Source organism: Choloepus didactylus, chromosome Y, assembly GCF_015220235.1.
Source record: "Choloepus didactylus isolate mChoDid1 chromosome Y, mChoDid1.pri, whole genome shotgun sequence".
Lineage (NCBI taxonomy): Eukaryota > Metazoa > Chordata > Mammalia > Pilosa > Megalonychidae > Choloepus > Choloepus didactylus.
The window spans coordinates 54,516,832-54,540,385 of NC_051335.1; the positions used below are offsets into that span (position 1 = coordinate 54,516,832).

The 23,554-nt window shown below is 36.3% G+C and overlaps 1 protein-coding gene across 1 annotated transcript in view; it reads right to left on the minus strand.

The window, feature by feature from the left end:
- Positions 1 to 23,554, minus strand: part of LOC119524142 (coagulation factor VIII-like) — a gene marked incomplete at its 5' end in the record, with an annotated part of 623,301 nt that overhangs the window by 593,655 nt on the left and 6,092 nt on the right. Inside the window, 4 exon segments of the mRNA XM_037822771.1 lie at positions 10,705 to 10,914; positions 18,965 to 19,085; positions 19,087 to 19,116; positions 20,717 to 20,931. Of these exon segments, the coding sequence (XP_037678699.1) occupies positions 10,705 to 10,914; positions 18,965 to 19,085; positions 19,087 to 19,116; positions 20,717 to 20,931 (576 nt within the window).

The window sequence follows — 23,554 nt, forward strand, 5'->3', positions numbered from 1 at the left end:
AGGAAACTTCCTCAACATGATAAAGAGCATATATGAAAAACCCACAGCCAGCATAGTACTCAATGGAGAGAGACTGAAAGCCTTCCCTCTAAAATCAGGAACAAGACAAGGATGCCCGCTGTCACCACTGTTATTCAACATTGTGCTGGAAGTGCTAGCCAGGGCAATCCGGCAAGACAAAGATATAATAGCATCCAAATTGGAAAAGAAGAAGGAAAATTATCATTGTTTGCAGATGATATGATCTTATATCTGGAAAACCCAGAGAAATCGACGATAAAGCTACTAGAGCTAATAAACAAATTTAGCAAATTAGCGGAATACAAGATTAATGCACATAAGTCAGTAATGTTTCTATATGCTAGAAATGAACAAACTGAAGAGACACTCAAGAAAAAGATACCATTTTCAATAGCAACTATAAAAATCAAGTACCTAGGAATAAACTTTACCAAAGATGTAAAAGACCTATATAAGGAAAACTACATAACTCTACTAAAAGAACTGGAAGGGGACCTTAAAAGATGGAAAAATATTCCATGTTCATGGATAGGAAGGCTAAATGTCATTAAGATGTCAGTTCTACCGAAACTCATCTACAGATTCAATGCAATCCCAATCAACATTCCAACAACCAACTTTGCAGACTTGGAAAAGATAGTTTTCAAATGTATTTGGAAAGGGAAGATGCCTCGAATTGCTAAAGACACTCTAAAAAAGAAAAACGAAGAGGGAGGACTTACACTCCCTGGCTTTGAAGCTTATTATAAAGCCACAGTGGTCAAAACAGCATGGTACTGGCACAAAGATAGACATATAGATCAATGGAATTGAATTGAAAATGCGGAGATAGACCCCCACATCTATGGCCGACTGATCTTTGATAAGGCCCCCAAAGTCACTGAACTGAGTCATAATGGTCTTTTCAACAAAGGGGGCTGGGAGAGTTGGATAGCCATATCCAAAAGAATGAAAGAGGACCCCTACCTCACCCCCTACACAAAAATTAACTCAAAAGTTACCAAAGATCTCAATATAAAAGAAAGTACCATAAAACTCCTAGAAGATAATGTAGGAAAACCTCTTTAAGACCTTGTATTAGGCAGCCACTTCCTAGACTTTACACCCAAAAAACAAGCAACAAAAGAGAAAATAGGTAAATGGGAACTCCTCAAGCTTAGAAGTTTCTGCACCTCAAAGGAATTTCTCAAAAAGGTAAAGAGGCAGCCAACTCAATGGGAAAAATTTTTTGGAAACCATGTATCTGACAAAAGACTGATATCTTGCATATATAAAGAAATCCTACAACTCACTGACAATAGTACAGACAGCCCAATTATAAAATGGGCAAAAGATATGAAAAGACAGTTCTCTGAAGAGGAAATACAAATGGCCAAGAAACACATGAAAAAATGTTCAGCTTCACTAGCTATTAGAGAGATGCAAATTAAGACCACAATGAGATACCATCTAACACCTATTAGAGTGGCTGCCATTAAACAAACAGGAAACTACAAATGTTGGAGGGGATGTGGAAAAATTGGAACTCTTATTCATTGTTGGTGGGACTGTATAATGGTTCAGCCACTCTGGAAGTCAGTCTGGCAGTTTCTTAGAAAACTAGAAATAGAGTTACCAGAAGATCGGAAAGCAGTGACACGAACAGATATCTGCACACCAATGTTCATAGCAGCATTATTCACAATTGCCAAGAGATGGAAACAACCCAAATGTCCTTCAACAAATGAGTGGATAAATAAAATGTGGTATATACACACGATGGAATACTACATGGCAGTAAGAAGGAACGACCTCATGAAACATATGACAACATGGATGAACCTTGAAGACATAATGATGAGCGAAATAAGCCGGGCACAGAAAGAGAAATAGTATATGCTACCACTAACGTGAACTTTGAGAAATGTAAAAAGAATGGTTTATAATGTAGAATGTAGGGGAACTAGCAATAGAGAGCAATTAAGGAAGGGGGAACAGTAATCCAAGAAGAACAGATATGCTATTTAATATTCTGGGGATGCCCAGGAATGACTATGGTCTGTTAATTTCTGATGGATATAGTAGGAATAAGTTCACAGAAATGTTGGTATGTTATGTAACTTTCTTGGGGTAAAGTAGGAACAGGTGGGAAGTAAAGCAGTTATCTTAGGTTAGTTGTCTTTTACTTTCTCCCTTTTTATGGTCTCTTTGAAATGTTCTTTTATTTTATGTTTTCCTTTTTTTAATTTTTTTTCCATACAGTTGATTTAACAAGGAAAAAAAGGTTAAAAAAAGAAAAAGAAAAACAAGGGAAAAAAAAAAGATGTAGTGCCCCCTTGAGGAGCCTGTGGAGAATGCAGGGGTATTCGCCTACCCCACCTCCATGGTTGCTAACATGACCACAGACATAGGGGACTGGTGGTTTGATGGGTTGAGCCCTCTACCACAGGTTTTACCCTTGGGAAGACGGTTGCTGCAAAGGAGAGGCTAGGCCTCCCTATGGTTGTGCCTAAGAGCCTCCTCCCGAATGCCTCTTTGTTGCTCAGATGTGGCCCTGTCTCTCTAGCTAAGCCAACTTGAAACGTGAAATCACTGCCCTCCCCCCTACGTGGGATCAGACACCCAGGGGAGTGAATCTCCCTGGCAACGTGGAATATGACTCCCAGGGAGGAATGTAGACCTGGCATCGTGGGACGGAGAACATCTTCTTGACCAAAAGGGGGATGTGAAAGGAAATGAAATAAGCTTCAGTGGCAGAGAGATTCCAAAACGAGCCGACAGATCACTCTGGTGGGCACTCTTATGCACACTTTAGACAACCCTTTTTAGGTTCTAAAGAATTGGGGTAGCTGGTGGTGTATACCTGAAACTATCAAACTACCACCCAGAACCCATGAATCTCGAAGACAATTGTATAAAAATGTAGCTTATGAGGGGCGACAATGGGATTGGGAAAACCATAAGGATCACACTCCACTTTGTCTAGTTTGTGGATGGATGAGTAGAAAAATAGGGGAAGGAAACAAACAAACAAACAGACAAAGGTACCCAGTGTTCTTTTTTACTTCAATTGCTCTTTTTCAATTTAATTATTATTCTTATTATTTGTGTGTGTGTGTGCTAATGAAGGTGTCAGGCATTGATTTAGGTGATGAATGTACAACTATGTAATGGTACTGTGAACAATTGAATGTACGATTTGTTTTGTATGACTGCATGGTATGCGAATATATCTCAAAAAATGAAGATTAAAAAAAATTTTCATCTCTCTAATAGCTAGTGAAGCTGTACATTTTTTCATGTGTTTCTTGGCCATTTGTATTTCCTCTTCAGAGAACTGTCTTTTCATATCTTTTGCTCATTTTATATTTGGGCTGTCTGTACTATCGTCATTGAGTCTGAGGATTTCTTTATATATGCAAGCTATCAGTCTTTTGTCAGATACATGGTTTCTAAAAAATTTTTCCCATTGAGTTGGCTGCCTCTTTACCTTTTTGAGTAATTCCTTTAAGGTACAGAAACTTCTAAGCTTGAGGATTTCCCATTTATCTATTTTTTCTTTTGTTGCTTGTGCTTTGGGTGTAATCTCTAGGAAGTGGCCACCTAATACAAGGTCTTGAAGATGTTTTCCTACATTATCTTCTAGGAGTTTTATGGTGCTTTCTTTTATATTGAGATCTTTGGTCCATTTTGAGTTAATTTTTGTGTAGGGTGTTTGGTAGGGGTCCTCTTTCAGTCTTTTGGATATGGATATCCAACTCTCCCAGCCCCATTTGTTGAAAATACCTTTATGACTCAGTTCAGTGACTTTAGGGGCCTTATCAAACATCAGTCAGCAATAGATCTGGGGATCTATCTCTGAATTCTCAATTCGATTCCATTGATCTATATGTCTATCTTTGTGCCAGTACCATGCTGTTTTGACAACTGTGGCATTATAATAAGCTTCAAAGTCAGGGAGTGTAAGTCCTCCCACTTGCTTTTTCTGTTTTAGAGTGTCTTTAGCAATTCGAGGCATCTTCCCTTTCCAAATAAATTTGATAACTACCTTTTCCATGTCTGCAGAGTAGGTTGATGGAATTTTGATTGGGATTGCATTGAATCTGTAGATGAGTTTGTGTAGAATTGACATCATAATGACGTTTAGCCCTCCTATCCATGAACATGGAATATTTTTCCATCTTTTAAGGTCCCCTTCTTTCTTTTAATAGAGTTATGTAGTTTTCTTTGTATAGGTCTTTTACATCTTTGGTTAGATTTATTCCTAGGTACTTGATTTTTTTAGTTGCTATTGAAAATGGTATCTTTTTCTTGAGTGTCTCTTCAGTTTGTTCATTTCTAGCATATAGAAACATTACTGACTTGTGTGCATTAATCTTGTAGCCTGCTAATTTCCTAAATTTGTTTATTAGCTCTAGTAGCTGTATCATCGATTTCTCAGGGTTTTCCAGATATAAGATCATATCATCTGCAAACAATGACAGTTTTACTTCTTCCTTTCCAATTTGGATGCCTTTTATTTCTTTGTCTTTCTGGATTGCCCTGGCTGGCACTTCTAGCACAATGTTGAATAACAGTGGTGATAGCGGGCATCGTTGTCTTGTGCCTGATCTTAGGGGGAAGGCTTTCAGTCTCTCACCATTGAGTACCATGCTGGCTGTGGGTTTTTCATATATCCTCTTTATCATATTGAGGAAGTTTCCTTCAATTCCTAACTTTTGAAGTGTCTTTATCAAAAAAGGATGTTGGATTTTGTCGAATGCTTTTTCAGCATCTTTTGAGATGATCATTTGATTTTTCCCTTTTGATTTGTTAATGTGTTGTAGTACATTGATCGATTTTCTTATGTTGAACCATCCTTGCATGCCTGGAATGAACCCCACTTGATCATGGTGTATGATTTTTTTAATGTGTCTTTGGATTCGATTTGCAAGTATTTTGTTGAGGATTTTTGCATGTATATTCATTAGGGAGATTGGCCGGTAGTTTTCCTTTTTTGTAGCATCTTTGCCTGGTTTTGGTATTAGATTGATGTTAGCTTCATAAAACGAATTATGTAGTTTTCCATTTTCTTCAATGTTTTGGAAGAGTTTAAGTAAGATTGGTGTCAGTTCTTTCTGGAAAATTAGGTAGAATTCCCCTTTGAAGCCATCTGGCCATGGGCATTTATTTGTGGGAAGCTTTTTGATGACTGATTGGATCTCTTTGATTGTGATTGGTTGGTTGAGGTCTTCTGTTTCTGCTTTGGTCAGTCTAGGTTGTTCGTATGTTTCCAGGAAATTGTCCATTTCCTCTACATTATCCAGTTTGTTGCCATACAGTTGTTCATAGTACCCTCTTAAAATTTTTTTAATTTCCTTGGGATCTGCAGTAATGTCACCTTTGTCATTCATTGTTTTGTTTATATGCGTCTTCTTTCTTTTTGATTTTGTCATTCTAGTGAGGGGTTTGTCAATCTTGTTGATCTTCTGAAAGAACCAAATTTTGGTGTTATTTATCTTCTCTATTGTTTTTTTTGTTCTCTATGTCATTTATTTCTGCTTTAATCCTTGTTATTTCTTTTCTTCTACTTGTTTTAGGATTGGTTTGCTGTTCATTTTCTAGCTTTTTCAGTTGATCCATTAGTTCTTTGATTTTGGCTCTTTCTTCCTTTTTAATATATGTGTTTAGTGCTATAAATTTCCCCCTCAGTACTGCTTTCGCTGCATCGTATAGGTTTCGGTATGTTGGGTTCTCATGTTCATTCGTCTCTATATATTTAGCAATTTCTCTTGCTATTTCTTCTTTAACCCACTGATTGTTTAGGAGTGCGTTGTTTAACATCCAGATATTTGTGAATTTTCTAAGTCTCTGATGGTTATTGACTTCTAATTGTATTCCATTGTGGTCAGAGAATGTGCTTTGAATAATTTCAATCTTTTTAAATTAATTGAGGCTTGTTTTATGTCCCAGAATATGATCTATTCTGGAGAAAGTCCTGTCAGCACTAGAGAAGTATGTGTATCCTGGTGATTTGGGATGTAATGTTCTGTATATGTCTGTTAAATCCAATTCATGTATAAGATTGTTTAGGTTTTCAATTTCCTTATTGCTGGTCTGTCTGGTTGATCTATCTATAGGAGACAGCGATGTGTTCAAGTCTCCCACAATTGTTGTGGATACATCAATTGCTTCCTTTAGTTTGCCAGTGTTTCTCTCATGTATTTTGTGGGCACCTTGATTGGTGCATAAACATTTATGATTGTTATTTCTTCTTGTTGAATTGCCTCTTTTATTAGTATGTAGTTACCTTCTTTGTCTCTCAAAACATCCCTGCATTTAAAGTCTATTTCATCTGAGATTAATATTACTACACCTGCTTTCTTTTGGCTGTAGCTGGCATGAAATATTTTTTTCCATCCTTTCACTTTCAATTTCTTGTGTCCCTGTGTCTAAGATGAGTCTCTTGTAAGCAGCATATTGATAGTTCATTTTTTTTTATCCATTCTGCAAATCTATACCTTTTAATTGTTGAGTTTAATCTATTTACATTCAACGTTATAACCATGAAGGCATTTCTTGAATCAGCCATCTTATCCTGGCTTATGTTTGTCGTATATGTTTTTCCCTCTCTCTAGTAATATCCTTTAATGTACCCATACCGAATCTCTTTAGTACTGAACCTTTCTCCATGTCTCTCTCTCCTTTCTTTGTTTCTCTGTCTGTAGGGCTCCCTTTAGTATCTGAAGTAGGGCACTCCTCTTGTTAGCAAACTCTCTCAGCATTTGTTTGTCTGTGAAAAATTTAAGCCCTCTCTCAAATTTGAAGGAGAGCTTTGCTGGATAAGTATTCTTGGTTGGAAATTTTTCCCACTCAGAATTTTAAATATGTTGTGCCACTGCTTCTCGCCTCCATGGTGGCTGCTGAGTAGTCACTACTTAGTCTTATGCTGTTTCCTTTGTATGTGGTGAATTGCTTTTCTCTTGCTGCTTCAGACTTACTTCTTCTCTTCTGTATTTGACAGTGTGATCAGAATATGTCTCCGAGTGGGTTTTATTTGGAATTATTCTATTTGTAGTTCGCTGGGCATATATGATTTGTGTGTTTATGTTGTTTAAAAGATTTAGGAAGTTTTCCCCAACAATTTCTTTGAATACTCTTCCTAGACCTTACCTTTTCTTTTCCTCTGGAACACCAATGAGTCTTATAGTTGGACGTTTTATATTATCTATCAAATCCCTGAGGTCCATTACAATTTTTTTTTATTTTTTCCCCATTCTTTCTTTTGTGCTTTCATTTCCTGGTCTGTCATCTTCCAGGTCACTGATTCATTGTTCAGCTTCCTCTAGTCTTGTACCATGAGTATCCAGAATCTTTTCATTTGGTCAACAGTTTTCTTTAATTTCCATAAGATCATCTATTTTTTTATTTAGTTTTGCAATGTTTTCTTATGCTCTTCTAGGGTCTCTTGATATCCTTTATATCCCGTACTATGGTCTCATTGTTCTCTTTAGTTCTTTGAGTATTTGCTCTAGGTGCTCTGTCTTTCTGGTCTTTTGATTTGGTTGTGAGCTTGGGTTATCCATATCATGTTTTTTCATATGCTTTATAATTTCTGTTGTTTTTGGCATCTTGGCATTTGTTTTACTGATAGGGTTCTTTAGGATTTGTAGACCAATCAGAGTCCTATCTCTAATTTATCAGATCTACAGCTTCATGGAGTACAGTTTCTCTAACTAACCAGCAGGTGGCGTCCACGAGTCACCTGTTCTCCACAAGCCAGTTCTCCCCTGCTTTGCCTTTGTGGTGAGTGTGGGAGTGAGTCTTGTGGGTCCAGTTGGTGTACCAAGCTTGCGTGTGTAGTTGGTGTTGCCTGCCCTGATATGGGCGTGTTTCTGGGCAGTCAGGGAGGGGGGGTGGCCCTAACAATCAAATCTCCCTGATGATCCTAGACTTTTAAAGCTGCTGCAATAGTCTAATCCTTCAGTTCAGTCCTGCCACAGTTTGTCTTGCCACTGACCCACAAGTCTTTGGTATTGGCGTATGGCTCCTGAAGACTTGCAAGTGGGCCCCTCTACAGGCCGTGCACCTGGGTCCTGTTGAGGGATGACTGTGCTATGTCAATGGTTTAGTGCACCCCCAGGGCAGTTCTGGGCTGCTGCGCTGTGTAGGGAGGCTCCCGTCTGCTGAAATGATGGCTGAATGGGGCTTGTTAATTCTCTGCTCACACTACTTCCAAGTCTGAGACAACCAGCTGATGTGTGCAGGGAAGGCTAATTCACGCCAGTTTTGTGGTGTGTGCCTGTTATTTGAAGCACTTCGTCACACGGTTTTCTCGGCAGATCTGGGCTATGGGGCCAGTGACGGGTCAGGAGTGTTTTCCTCCGTCCACCAGGATGATGGCTGTGAGAGGATGGCCCCCCTTTCTTGGGAAGTTGTGGTGTTAGTGAATTTCAGCCATGGATTATGCCTTTGGTCTCAGAGCTCTCAGTTCTGTCTTGTCTTGACCTGCCCAAATTGCAAGTCTTTGAGGCTTTGTGTATTAGGCTTCTTAGAGTAATTGTTTTAGCAAATGAAAAAAAGATAGAAAAAAAGGGCCCTCCTGGCAGATCTAATGCGTTATTGAAATGCTAAGAGACAAACAATTAGGGCTATTAAGGAAAGATCCGGGGGGCAGAGAGATCAGCTTTTCTTTGGGATTTGCATATGAGCCTCAGGGCCTGAGCTCTGCCCTTCCCCTTTCTATGTTCACCAGAACTCCAAAAATCCTCCGCTTTTATTTTGGAGTTTTTCATGCTGTTTTTTTCTATGCCTGTCTCCTCCCTGCTGGGCTGGCTGCTCTCAGATTCTCTGGTGTCTGGTCTCAGTCTATCTATGGTTGGAGTTTGGATCAGTAGAATGAGTTTCCGATAAGTGCTGCCACTGCAGTTCTCCCTTCTCCTTCCTGGAGCTGACAGCCCCTCCTCCCACGAGACTGAGCCTGGCAGGGATGCGCACAGGTCCCCTGGCCACAAATACTTACAGATTTCGCTGATCTCAGCAGTTCTACATTTTCATGAGTGTTGTATGAAGTATGCCCAAAGTCAGATTGCTCTGCAGTGTCCAGTCCACGCAGTTCCTGTCTTTCTACCTACTTCTCTGGAGGAGTAACTAAAACATACACCTCACCAATCCACCATCTGGCCCTGCCTCCCACAGTCAATTTATTTAAACAACATAATTGCATGGAACTTTGAATAGGAAGTGAGATCTGGTAGGTTTGTACAGGCTAGTGTGAAATCCTGATACATCCAAAACTAATTTGGGCAGAGAATAAAAATGTATTTGCAGCCTCCCCCACCCCAGGACCTGTGGAAAAATTCAGAAATGCTTGAATTCCCCACCTGGATTATTAATGTTATTCTCGCAAGCATTGGGGACTACCAAATTAGTAGGCCAAGCCCTCCATCTTGGGGCTTGCCCTTATAAAGTTTGTTACTGCAAAGGAGAGGCTAAGCCTACATATAATGATGCCTGAGAGTCACCCCCTGACAACCTCTTTTGTTGCTCAGATGTGGCCTGTATTTCTCTAAGTCCACTTGGCAGGTAAACTGCCCTCCCCTCTACATTGGACATGACTCCCAGGGGTATAATTCTCCCTGCCTACATTGGACATGACTCTCAATGATGAGTCTGGACCCAGCATCATGGGATTGAGAAAGCCTTCTTGGACCAAAATGGAGAAGGAAAATGAAAGAAAATAAACATTCAGTGGCTGAGAGATTTCAAATGGAGATTAGAAGTCATTCTGGAGGTATTCTTATGCATTATATAGATATTACTCTTTAGTTTCTAATGTGTTAGAATACCTAGAAGGAAATACCTGAATCTGTCAAATGGTAATCCAATAGGCTTGATTCTTGATGATAATTGTATAATTATATAGCTTTTATCATGTGACCATGTGATAGTGAAAATCTGGTGACTGACACTCCCTTTAACCAGTGTATGGGCAGATGAGTAATAAAATAATGACAAAAAAATATATAAATAGGAGGGATAAGGGGTATGGGACGGTTTGGGTGTTCTTTTTTTATTTAAAAAATTTTTTCTATGTTTAAAATTTTTGTTTCTTTGTTTTGGAGTAATGAAAATCCTCAAAAATTGATTGTGGTGATGAATGCACAACTATATGATGATACAGTGAGGATTATGTGCTTCGGATGGATAATTTGGTGTGTGAGTATATCTCGATAAAATTGCATTAAAAATCTTTACAGTTACTAGGAGAAAGAATGAGGGTAGAGAATGGGGAGCTAATGCTTAACTTGTGCAGAATTTCTATTTAGGTTGACTATAAATGTTTCAAAATGGATAGAGTGATGGTAGCACATTAATGAGAATGTAATTAACAGTGCTGAATTATGCATGTGAGCATGGTTGAAAGGGGAAGTTGAGGGTCATGTATGTCACTAGAAGGAAAGCTGGAGGATAAAACATGGGACTGTATAGCATCGTGTATTTTGTGGATGATGACTGTGGTTAATAGTACAAATATTAGAATCCTCTTCCATGAACTAGAAAAAAGTATACTCCAAATCAGTGACTAAAAAAAGATGCCTTACACTTGGCAAAATCACTTGAACTGTTTAGTATTGGCCCAAAGGTGAGCTAGTGGGCAAAAGAGTATATGAATAGCTAGTGAAGCAATCACAGCTATTAGTAAAATATAATATAAATACTCACCTGGGTTTTCCATTGACACGAAGACAGTTTCTCCTGAGAATGGAAATAGGGTAAGCGTATCTTCAAAGACCATTTTGTGTTTGAAGGTATATCCAGAGAAGAAGACAGATAGTAAGTCAGTCTGTGCTCCAACACTTAGAATATACCAGTATGCCACCTCATTCAAACAAACTGAGAACTGCAAGCTATCAAAAACATAGCCATTGATGCCTGCAAAAGCAATGGGGAACATAAGGTTTTAGCAGTATCCCAGATTTATTATTTTAGATTGTCATGATATGATTAGAAATGATTATATGTTATGCCCATCAATTTACTTCCAAAAACAGATAGCATTATACCTTCCAAAAAAGTATAGATTGTTAATAATTTATCAGCTAGGCCCCCAATTCCAAAGTGAGGAGAGAGCCATAGAGTTGCATACAGTTTCTGGATATGTGGAGATGAGAATCATCTTTTATTCTGGGATTAAATAATACAGCATTATATATCAGGTCTGACTCTAGGCAAAGCTGTGAAATAAATGAAATTTATCTGGACTATGTGGTAGAATTATACATAATCCTTTGTTGTGAGTTGTGAACAGGGACTATATTATAAGGTGGTTAATTAAGAATTATAGGGATCATTTGCAAGAGATTTTATATATATATGTACAGTATGTATACAGTATATATAGTGTACACAGACACACATACACAACCTAGGTATGATGACAATATGTGGAACACAAATCTTTATTTCTGAATACTATTTTCCAACAAAAGAAACCAAGGCTTCCCTGAGAAATGGCTAATCCAGGCCTGGGATAGAGAAATGACAAGATGAGCCTGGAAAAATTTAGGTCAGAAAGTAAGGAAGTGCTCACAAAATGATAAGGACATGTCAAAAGGACACAGGAGCCTGTGTGGAATCTCCAGTTGGCCAAATACGGTCAATTTGAGCATCAAATAAGGACAGTAAATGGAGTACAACCCATTGAATAAAATAAGAATCCTTGAGTCCATATTAATGATAGCTATGTAAATAGATGGACAGATAGATGAATAGAGAACAGAGGACTCTTCCTTAAGAGTAAAATATTGCTGAGTAAATGTGGAAGAGGTGGTAAATAGTGATTTAGATGCTATATTGTGGGGAGCAGTTTGATAAGGAGCAGAGTGTCTGCATAGTCTCAGAATGTCTCCCCACAGACTGATTATTAATTGCAAGAAAGAAAATAGTAACTACACATAGAAGAAACCAGAAAAAATCTTGACCAGATGATCAAAATTAACCTCTGGAAATGTTTCTGATTAATGGAAACTAAAGAAGTGTGACAATTAGATGTCATGCATGGTCCCAGACTGGACCTTGTACTGGAAGAGAAAATGCTAAAAACACATTTCTGGAGAAACTGTTAAATTTTAATATAGGCAGCCAATTAGATAAATGTATTCTATCAATGTTAAATTTCCAGAATTTCATATCTGCACTTTAGTTATGTAAGAAAATACCTTGGTTATGTAGGAAATGTATAATGAAGTCTTAAGAGGTAAATGGGCATGATATCAGCAACATATTCTCAAATGGTTACAAAAATAAGTAATAAAATATGCATATAGAGAAAAAGAGAATGACAAAACAAACATGGCAAAATGTTAAATATGGGTGAATCTGGGTAAAGTGTATATGGGTGTTGTCTGTACTATTCTTGCAACTTTTCTATGAGTTTGAAATTATTTCAAAATAAAAAATGAACCAAGTTAACATTGGCTTTAGTCTTCAAAGAGAATTAATTTGTTTCAGAAAGTCTTTTCCATCTTTCTTCCATCCGTTCCATAAGCATTTGTCTAATTCACATTACCAGGTACTGTACAAAGTGGTAGCTCACAAATCCATCAGACAATGCTCAGACACCAGCTTATTACAACTGATTAAAAATCAAAATTTCTTGTCCTGCAACTTATTTGGAGATATTATAGAACTGTTGTGATTATAACTATGGTCTTAATGCAGGAATCAACAAATACGTCAAACACAATGTAGAGCCCAGGAACTGACCCAGATATAAATAGAAATTCACTATGTGATAAAGGCAGCATCTCAAACCAGTAGGGGAAATAATGAGCAAGTTTAGTTGGTAAATTATGTTATTAAATATGACTATCCATTTGGAAAAATAGATTCCACACCATTTCACATTATTAACAAGTGTTAAATAATGTCTTTTCATGAATTACACACTTCTGTTGAGTATATACCTAGGGGTAGATTTGCTGAGTCAGTAGGGTATGCATATATTCACCCTTAAATATTGCCAACACTTTCCAAAGTAATTGCACAATTCCATTCCTATTAGCAGTGTATGTATGAGAGTTCTGGTTCTTCCACATCTTCCAAATACTTGTTATGGTTGGTCTTTTAATTTTAGGCCATTCTGGTGTATGTAGTAATTTCTCACCAGTGCTTTTAATTTGCATTTTTCCTGAGGACTAATGAGGTAGATCCCTTTTTATATGTTTATTCACCATTTACATATCCTATTTTTGTAGTGTTTGCTCAAGTCTGTTGCTCATTTTTTTCTATAGAGTTGTCTGTTTTTATTTGGATGAGTTCTTTATATATTCTGGACACAAGTTCTTTGTATGATATATGTATTGCAAATATTTTCACCCATCCTCCATTATGGATGTCTTTAGATGAATAGATGTTCTTAAATTTAATTTTGTTCAATTTATTAATTTCATCTAACCACAGCACTTTTGGGGGTTTTAACTATTTTATTCGGATCTCTGTTTTACAGTCAAGGCCATCTGCACACTGCCTGTGCCATATCCATTTTCTCTGGTGGAGTCTTAAATGTCCCCTCCCTAGAGGGAAATTAACCACTAGGGTTGTAGCAGTGGAGACGGAGAGAAATACAATTTGACAATCAAAGCTCTTTACTGAAATTATCCCCTTCCTTGAATCTGAAGACTCTGCACCTAATTTTCCTCATACGTTTCTGGCTGCTCCTCCTCAATATAAAACATAGACCTATTTTGTTCTGTTGGCTGCTTTAAAGTTGGTATTTCCCACACTTGTATGTTGGGTTGAATCAGTGTCTCCATCAAATTCAATTTTTCAACAAGTGATCTCATTATTCCACCTCCAAATTTCCTTATTCACCAGTCTTCCTCATATCAATAAGTGGCAATCCACCCTACTAGATATACAAGTTAGAAATCTAATAATCATCCTTGAGTCCTCCAAGTCCTTAATTTGATACATCTAATCAGCTACCAAGTCTTGTACATTCTGTCTTCTAAACTCATTCTGTACCTATCCCTCCCTCTCTATCCCTACGGCAAACTCCCTATTCTTTATGGCATCTATCTACACAATAAATCCTCAATACTATAACTTTTACAACACATAATTATAAAACAAATATCTAAATCATTATCATCACTCCTGAACAGCCCCACTCCCAAGTGTGTTTGTTCTCGAACATACCCTTTCTCCACTCAGCCAGAGGTAACCATTATCCTGTTTTTTATGGTAATCATGTCCTTGATAATCTTTATATTTTTACTTCCATCTCTAAATGATATAACTTGCCCATTTTACATTATTATGTAAATGATACAATATTGTCTGTATTTTTTGAGACTTAATATTTTACTCAAAATTATGCTTGTGAGATTTATTCGTATTGTTGTGTATAGCTTTTTTGTTGTTAATTTTCACCACTATATGGATTTCATTATGTGATATCTATTTTACTGTTAATGAAGTTCTCTAACCTTCCTAGCTTGCTGAGAGTTTTATCATGAATGAATGCTAGATTTGTCAAATGCTTTTTCTGCAGCAAATAATATGATTGTGTGGTTTCTCTTCTTTAGTTTGTTAGTACAATTGATTACCTTGACTGATTTTTTTAATTAAAAAGTTGTAGGTTTACAGAAAAATAAAGCATAAAATAAAGGGTTCCCATATACCAACCTATTATTAACACCTTACATTAGTGTAGTACATTTGTTACAATTCATGAAAAAACATTTTTATAATTGTACTATTAACTATCATCAATTGAAGTTTTTAATATTAAACCAACCTTGCATTCTAGGGAAAAGTCTCACTTCATCATAGTATGTTTTTTTTTTTTAGTATGTTGCTGGATTCATTATCCTAAGATTTTGTTGAGGATTTTTGTATCTGTGTTCATGAGATACTGTCTTTGTCTTGTTTCGTTATCAGGGTAAGGTTGGAGTAAAAAATATTATTTGGGAAGTGTTCCCTCCTTTTCTATTTTCTGGAAAAGATTTTGTAGAATTGTTATTTCTTCTTTTTTTGTTGTCAATTTCATTGATTTCTTATGTTTATAATTTTCTTCATTCTGCTTGCTTTGGGTTTATTTTGATTTTCTTTTTCTAGTTTCTTAAAACAGAAACCTAAATTGTTGATTTGAGACCTATGAATTTCCTTCTAAGCACAACTTTAGCTACTTCCCATATATTTTTTTTTAATTTACTCTTGCAATTTCCTCTTTATGCTCTTCTAGGGTCTTCTTCAGCCCATAAATTTTTGATATATTCTATTTTCATTTTCATTCATTTTGAACCATGGATTATTTAAAAGTGTTTAATTACCAAGTATTTGGAGATTTTCCAGTTGTGTTTATATTATTGATTTCTAATTTAATTTTACAGAATATACTTTGCAATATTTTGTGTCTTTTGAATTTGTTAAAGTTTGTTTTATAACCCAGGATAAAGTCTAAAATATTGAATGCTCCATGTGCACTTGATATGCATTCTGTTTTTGGGTGGAGCGTTCTGTAAATGTCAATTAGATACGTTTGGTTGATAAGGTTTTTCTGTTCTTCTCTATGTTTGTTCACTTTTTGTGAACTTTTCCTGTCAATTACTGAGAGAGGAGTAATGAAATGTACAACTATATTTGTAGATTTCTTCACTTTTCCTCTCAGTTCTATAAATACTTGCTTCATGTATTTTGAAGCTCTGTTCTTAGGTGCATACACATTTGGGATTGCCTTGGTGAAATGACCTTTAATCTTATGCAGTGCCTCTCTTTGCCTCAGATAATTTTTTTAGCTCTGATGTCTACTTTGTCTCATATTAACATAGCCACTCCAATTTTTTAAATTAATACTTGCATGATATATCTTTTTCCATCTTTTCACTTTTCATATACTTACATCATTATATTTAAAGTGGGTTTCTTATGGAGAGGATATAAGTGAGTTTTGTTTTTTTAATCCATTCTGATAATCTCTGCTTTTTAATTGATATGTTTAGAACTTCTATATTTAATGCAATTATGATATGTTTAGATTTAGGTGTACTATTTTATTAACCATTTTATGTTTTTATTCTATGTTTTCCCTTTCCTGTCTTTTTAAAAATTTATCTATTGACTTTTGATTATATCTCTTCATAGGTTTTGCTTTTAGTGATTGCTCTAAGGATTACAATACAATACTCAACTTTTCACAGTTTACTTAGAACTAATATTTTTACCACTTCAAGGGGAATGTAGCAATCTCCAAGTGAAATGTGGCAGCCTTACCATTATATAGGACCTTTAGCTATCCTCCATTTATGTAGCAGTCATCACATATGTTAAATCTATGAAACCCCATCAAACAATGTTATAATTTTTTAGCTCTCATACATATTTTAAAGTAGTTAAAAGGTGGAAAATATATTTGCCCAGATATTTACCACATTTGTTGCTCTGCCTTCATTCCTGAAGTTCATTCCTGAAGTTCCAGGTTACCATCTGTTATCATTTTCATTCCACCTGAAGAATTTCCTTTAGCATTTCTTTTAGGTAATATCTTTTGGCAATGAATTCTATTAGTTTTGCTTCATCTGATTGATAATTAAAAAATTTTTGCCTTCATTCCTGAAGGACATTTTCTCCAGTTATGGAATTACAGATTGACAGTTCTTTACTTTCAGCATTTAAAAAAAAATGTTGTTCTACATTCTTCTGACCTCCATATTTTCTGAAGAAAAATCTGCAGTCTTTTAAATCCTTGTTGCCCTATGTTTCATTTTTCTCTGGCTACTTTCAAGTTGTTTTCATTGTCTTTAGTTTTCAGCAGTTTGATTATTATTTGTTTGGGCATAGATGATTTTTGCATTTATTTTGTTTGAAGTTCAGTGAGCTTTTAAGCCTGTAAGTTTATATCTTTTGTCAAATTTGGAAAGTTTTCAGCCATAATTTCTTTAAATATTTTTTCTTTACAATACTCTTCTCTCCTTCTGGGATTCCAATGACATAAGTATTGGGTCTTTTGGTGTCCCTGAGACTCTTCTTTTTTTCAATTTTTTGTCTTTTTTCCCAATTGAATAACTTCTATTCATAGATTTCAAGTTAACTGACTCTTTCCTCTGTCTTATCCAGACTGTTATTGAATTGGTTTCTGTATTTTTCACTTCTAAAATTTCCATTTGTTTCTTTTGTATATTGCCCAATTTCTTTGCTGATACTTTCTATCATTCCTTTAATTTCAAGTGTATTCAACCTTACTTGTTGGAGCATAATTATTTATAATAGCTGTTCTAAAGTCTTTTCCTAATAATTCCAACATCTGTATCATCTTGGTGTTGGCATGTGCTGACTACCTTTTCCCTTATGATTTACTGAGAATTTCCTGGGTCTTGCATTCTGGACATTTAGAATATTATATTCTGAGACTCTAGGTCTTGCTTAAATCCTGTGAAGAATGTTGGGTTTTTACTGTTTGTTTTAGCTGGCAATCTACACAGTTATGTTCAGCCTCCAAGTTCCTACCCACCATCTGTGGGCTCTGGTTGTAATGTCAATTCAGTTTTCAAAGACCGTGGTACTGTTTGGATGCGTCCCTTGTGTGTGCTACTCAGTGGCCAATGTGGGACCTTGGCTTGATCTATCCATTAGTTCAGTTATCAAAACCTTTGGTATGCTGTTTAGGATCAATTCCACACATGTACAGCTTGAAGTTGAGCTTTGGAGTTTATACAAAATGTTATGGTCTCCATGATCTCTATCACTTTCTGGTTCCCACGGGCCTCATTTTCTTTTTTTTTTTTTTTAGCTAGAAATATGGGGCTTTCATTTTCTCTGTTGCTGCACACTTCCTTCAGCTGTCCTCTACTGGAACCAAATGGCAGGAGGACAGAGTGAGGAAGAACCCAAAGTGGCTTTTTCCCATGCTTCTAAGACCACAGTTCTCTTATCAGAGAGAAAAGTTCCCCTCCCACAGAGTTTCAAATCCCTGCTCAGCCATTTCTGCTGGCACCATGAAGTTTCCTGGGTAATAGAACGGGAGAGAACAGAAAAGAAGAGGGATTTCCCCTACTCTTCCTGACCAGAAAGAGAGGCATCTCATGGAACTGTTCTGTCCATCCTCAAGTGCACAAATCTGGGTTTTGGGCTGCCTCTGTTTCTAGGACAGGAGATCCTGGAGGAAAGGTAAATCAGGAAATCTCTACTGAATTGGTCCTGCTTTGACTTCTGGTTTCCTTCCACAATCTGTTTGCTACCACATATTTTCCAGAGTTCTCAGTTATCTACACCATGAAGTTTGTTCAGGTTTTTTAGTCACATTCAGTGGGATAGACAGGTGAAGTATGCTTACTCCATCTTAACCACAACCAGAACCTTGAAAGGCATATATTTTTAACTTTAATGGATGTGACCAGATCAGTTTCCCAAAAGGCTCTACTAGTTATCCACTAGTAATGTATAAGAATATCCTTTTATTCACAAGCCCACTGGTAACAATCATCTCATAATTTTGCCAGTCTGATACGTACAAACTTATCTCACTGGTATTCTCTTTTAAATTTTCTTGTAGAGTACTGAGATTGAAAATGTTTTTCAAGTTTTTGGCATTCAGATTTGTATATGTATATAAACACGTACACACAGGTATGTATATAAGTGTTTATATATAATTTTATAATCATAAAGAAGATATATTTAAACATGTTCTCTCTGGTCATGGAATGGGTGGTAGAAGGGTGTAATGTGGAAACAGATGAGATGAAAGGGAGGAGAAAGACAAGCAAATAATGAAAGGAAATTTGATTAATGCATTTTAAAATATGCATTATATAGTCACACATGTATTTATGTAAAATTATATATGTTTATATGTAACAATTTATAAAAGAAATATAATTGTTGCATGACATATCAATTCATTCATTATCTGGACATCAAGTATTGTGGCAACAATTTCCATGTATCCATTACCCACTAGACTCAAAAGCTGCTTACTCACTGTGCATGATGTTGGAGGCCTGAAATTCTGGATCCTGGGGCTGCACTCCAGCTGCATTTGGGAGGAAATGCTGCATATTCTCTGTGAGGTGCCAGCTACGGTTTTCATCAAATACAGAAAAACAGGGTGAAGTTTCTCTTGTCTGACATCATCTGTTAATTACACGCATTGAAAGGGAGAAAGAAATGCTACTGGTATTATCAGGTAGCAATTAGCAGTCTACACACATATATATCATGTACACGCCATCACTTCCATTGTAGACTGCTAATTGCTACCTGATAATACTATAAACCTTTTCTTTAATTCCATTTCCTCCTAGGGTCACTATTACAGCATGTACCAGGGCTTGTTGAGCAGTGAGTATGTGTTTAGAGCAAATGGGTCCTCAGGCAAGAGGGTGACTAGACCCATAAGACAGTTTTTTTCTGGATCCAAAGCTGGATGCTGTCTGATTTTTTAATAGTCTGTAGCCTTCTTGGTGCCATGCTTGGGTTAGATAATTTTAAGTCTTTAAATATCCAAGTGATTATTCAGTGTCTTTCTTAAACAAGTTAGTCAAATCAAACAGGATTAATGCTTTTTCTAAACTTCCATCTAGCAACTGCCCTTCTACAAGGCTACCAATCTATTTAAAAAAAGAAAAAGAGATAAATGGAAATAAAAAATAAAACTAAAATGAACCACAAAAATATTAAAATATTAAATTATACTAATACCTTCTGTTTTCTGTTTTAAAATGTTTTCATTTTTTTCAGAAGAGCAGTTTGTAATTAAACCAAACTTGTGAATTAGTCTCTTACTAATGGAGTCAGTGTAAATCTCACTAATGTGTATAAATTTCATTTTGTATAACCTATAACTATAGACATCAAAATGCATAAGGGAGGAGATTTGGGAATATAGGGGTATATTTCAGTCTTTTTCCAAAAACTGGTGGAAAAACTATAATTAGGAAAAATTCTTCAGGATGGGGACTTGGCCAAACTTTATGGCTCTCTGTGTTTTTGTTCCACATGTTTTACCTTACTGAAGGTTATGTGTTTTACTCTCTATACCAATGAAATGTTAGTTAAAACACTGCTTTCAGATGAGTAGGAATCCTATGTATCATAAATAACCAAATGGACATGTAGTCAAGCTTGGCAATATGACAGTGAGATATTCTGGAGTCAAGCAATGAGTTTTTATGAAAAATCAAGGTTTTATTTTGTTCTTAGAATTTAGCTTTTTTTTTAAGAAGCAGGACTGTTCAAATTCTAACCATATTAAATTTAAATAATTCTGAAATATTTTATGTATTTTCCCATCTTTCACTCAAAAACTATTGAGTTGTGACTTAATGCCATGTGTTAATTTTTAGGTGCATTTGGGTCCCTTGCAATGGGATGTTCAGAGATAAGTCTAGGCTGTAAACATAAATTTGTGGGTCATCTAAAAATAAGTGATAACTGAAGATGCAAAAATGGGCAAGATGATTCACATAAGTAATGAATATTTTAGAAATAATCTAAGGTCTAGGCTCTCCTGTCCTTATGACAGGCAAGTTTATTACACCAAACACATATTCAATAAAGGTTAAGAGAGACCTAGTTCATTTCTTTTATTAGTCTATATTGTTGGCTATTATATTTTCTGCAGACTGTTAGGGGACAGATGCTGATAGAGTATAGGAAATACTATATGGAAATTCATATGCATCATCATCCTATTTTTAGCTTCAAACCCAACACTAGGAATGGAAAAACTCACCTGGTTTCCTCTTTGATCTACAGGTTCTTTGTAGCAGATGAGGAGAGGACCAATTAGTCCTGAAGCTAGATCTCTCTCTAGATTAATGAAGCTAGAGTAATATCGGGTCAGGCACCGAGGATCTGATTTAGTTGGCCCATCTTATAGAGTTACTGTCCATTTATACTTGAATATCTCTCCTGGCATAATTGGCAAATCCTTCAAATGTTCCACACCTACCCAAACCCAAACCCAGAAATGGCTTGATTAGAGCATAACAAGACACATCTGGTAATCCTGTTGTTATTGCAAGGGATCTACAAATATATATGTACATATAAATTTTCTCCTTAAATGGAAATTAAAGCTGTGCCTATTACAAGTTTAGGATTCACTCAATTTTTTACGATAAGAGCAAGAACTGAGACCTTTAGGCTAATGGGTCCTTAGGGCAATAACTGTCATTTTGGCAATTAAACTCACTTTTGGATATGCTTAAAACCTGAAGATCCAGTCTAAGTCAAAACATCCCCATTAGGTTAGACTTGACCAATGGATTAGAGAACCTGTAGAAAGGAAGTGGTATAGTATGCTCTTTCAATATTTCCCAGCCTACTTATCTCTCTTCCAGGAGCTGGGGGTAAGGGTGAGTGGGTATTAGAGGAAAGCGAAAAAGAGACATTTACTTATTAGGTCATGCTGTTTGTTCTTTCTTTGACAACACTATTTGGCCACCAATGCTTTGTGTGTGGCAGGTACACAAATGCTGGCCTTTTCATGGGACACATATATGGGCTCCTTGGAGTCAGCATAGGAACCTTAACACTGCATAGTTACTTGACATGATAGATGCTCACTTTGGCTATTTTCCTGTAACACCCTCCACTCCCATCAGTTCTTCTTACCCCCAGTGATAAATCCAAGAGCCTATTACTCCCATTATCCCTTACCCTGCCAGTCTGCCTTCTTGAGCAAGCTATCTTCCAAAGGTATCAAACCCAACTGCCTTAATAGTACCCACTTGTTACAGAGGAAATTCATGCAATCTCCCCTAAAAGGAACACAAATAAAACTGGCATTAGAATTTTCATAAGCGACAATGAATATTAGAAAATGGTGGAGGGAAAATTATTTATAACCATTCTGTCTTAAATCATATGTACTGAAGGACTCAGAAAATTTACCCTCTGTGTATATTTAGAAGTTAGTTGAAGCTATACTTCCACCAAAACAATGCAGTTTTGTTGTTTTTCCATCAAAAACAATGCAACTTTGTAGCAGGCCTAGAAAATATATAATGCAAATTTGAATGGTAAACTGGATAAGAATCCTTTTAAGACAGAAAAAGGTTTGGATACCAAGCAATGAATAGAATGATTAATAAGCTGGAAGGCCTAAGGAATATAGTGAAGAGGCATATTTACCTCTCCTAATAAAAGAAAAAGCCTCTGGAAAGTTTCCCACTGTGAAGGTCCTCCCCTCCCTTGCAAACCTTTCAAAGTAGCAGCCCCCAATAAATAGCTTGTGTGTTACTGCCATCTACTGGTAAAATATATTTATTGGTTGACTTTGAAATCCTTAAATTTGAACTCACTGCACTTACAAAGTATGGAGTCAAGATATTACCCAATCATAAACATATAAATAGTGAATATTTCTGTATATTTTTAAAGTTCTAACAATAGCAAATTAAGGAACTAAAAACACTGATAAAACAACTGGGGTGGGAAGAAGCATAGGCTTGCATGCTAAGTCACCATTTAACACATCATAAACTAAATATATAATGTCTAAAGTTGATGAACAAAGTATTAGCAGTATAAGTAAGCTTTTAAAGATTTGCAGATAACCACCAAAAAGACTGAAACAGAATTGTTTAAAAATGGATGGCTCTAGCTAAGCCTATTATAATTGTGCCTAAGAGTCACCCCCAGAGAATCTCTTTGTTGCTCAGATGTGGCCTCTCTCTCTAAGCCAACTCTGCAGGTGATCTCACTGCCCTTCCCGCTACATGGGACCTAGCTCCCAGGGGTGTAAATCTCCCTGGCAACATGGGACATGACTCTGGACCCTGCACTGTGGGATCAAGAAAGCCTTCTTGACAAAATGGGGGAAGAAAAATGAAACAAAATTAAGTTTCAGTGGCTAAGAGATTTCAAATAGAGTTGAGAGGTACTTCTGAATGACCAATCAGAAGAAGAAACCACAAAAACATTCCATTCATGATAGCAACTAAAAGAATCAAATATCTAGGAATAAATCTAATCAAGGATGTAAAGGACTTGTACACAGAATGCTACAAAACATTGCTAAAAGAAATTAGAGAAGACCTAAACAAATGGAAGGACATCTCATGTGCATGGATTGGAAGACTGCATATCATTAAGATGTCAATATTCTCAAAGAAATTTACAGATTCTGTGCAATACCAATCAAAATTCCAACAACCTTCTTTGCAGAAACGGAAAAGCCACTCATCAAATTTATATGGAAAGGTAAGGGGCCCCAAATAGTTAAAGTCATCTTGCAAAAGAAAAATGAAGTTGCAGGACTTACCCTTCCCATCTCAAAACTTACTACAAAGCCACAGTTATCAAAAGAGCATGGTACTGGCAAAAGAATAGACATATAGAAAAATGGAATCAAATTTAAAGCTCAGAAATCAACCGTCACGTTTATGGCCAGCTGATTTTTGACAAGGTGGCAAAGATCACTCAATTGGGAAAGAACAGTCTCTTCAATAAATAGTGCTGAGAAAACTAGACCATCATTTGCAAAAAATCAAAAACAAAAACGAAAGCACACCTTATACAAAAATTAACTCAAAGGAAGCATCTCCAGGACCTTGTGTTTGGCAGT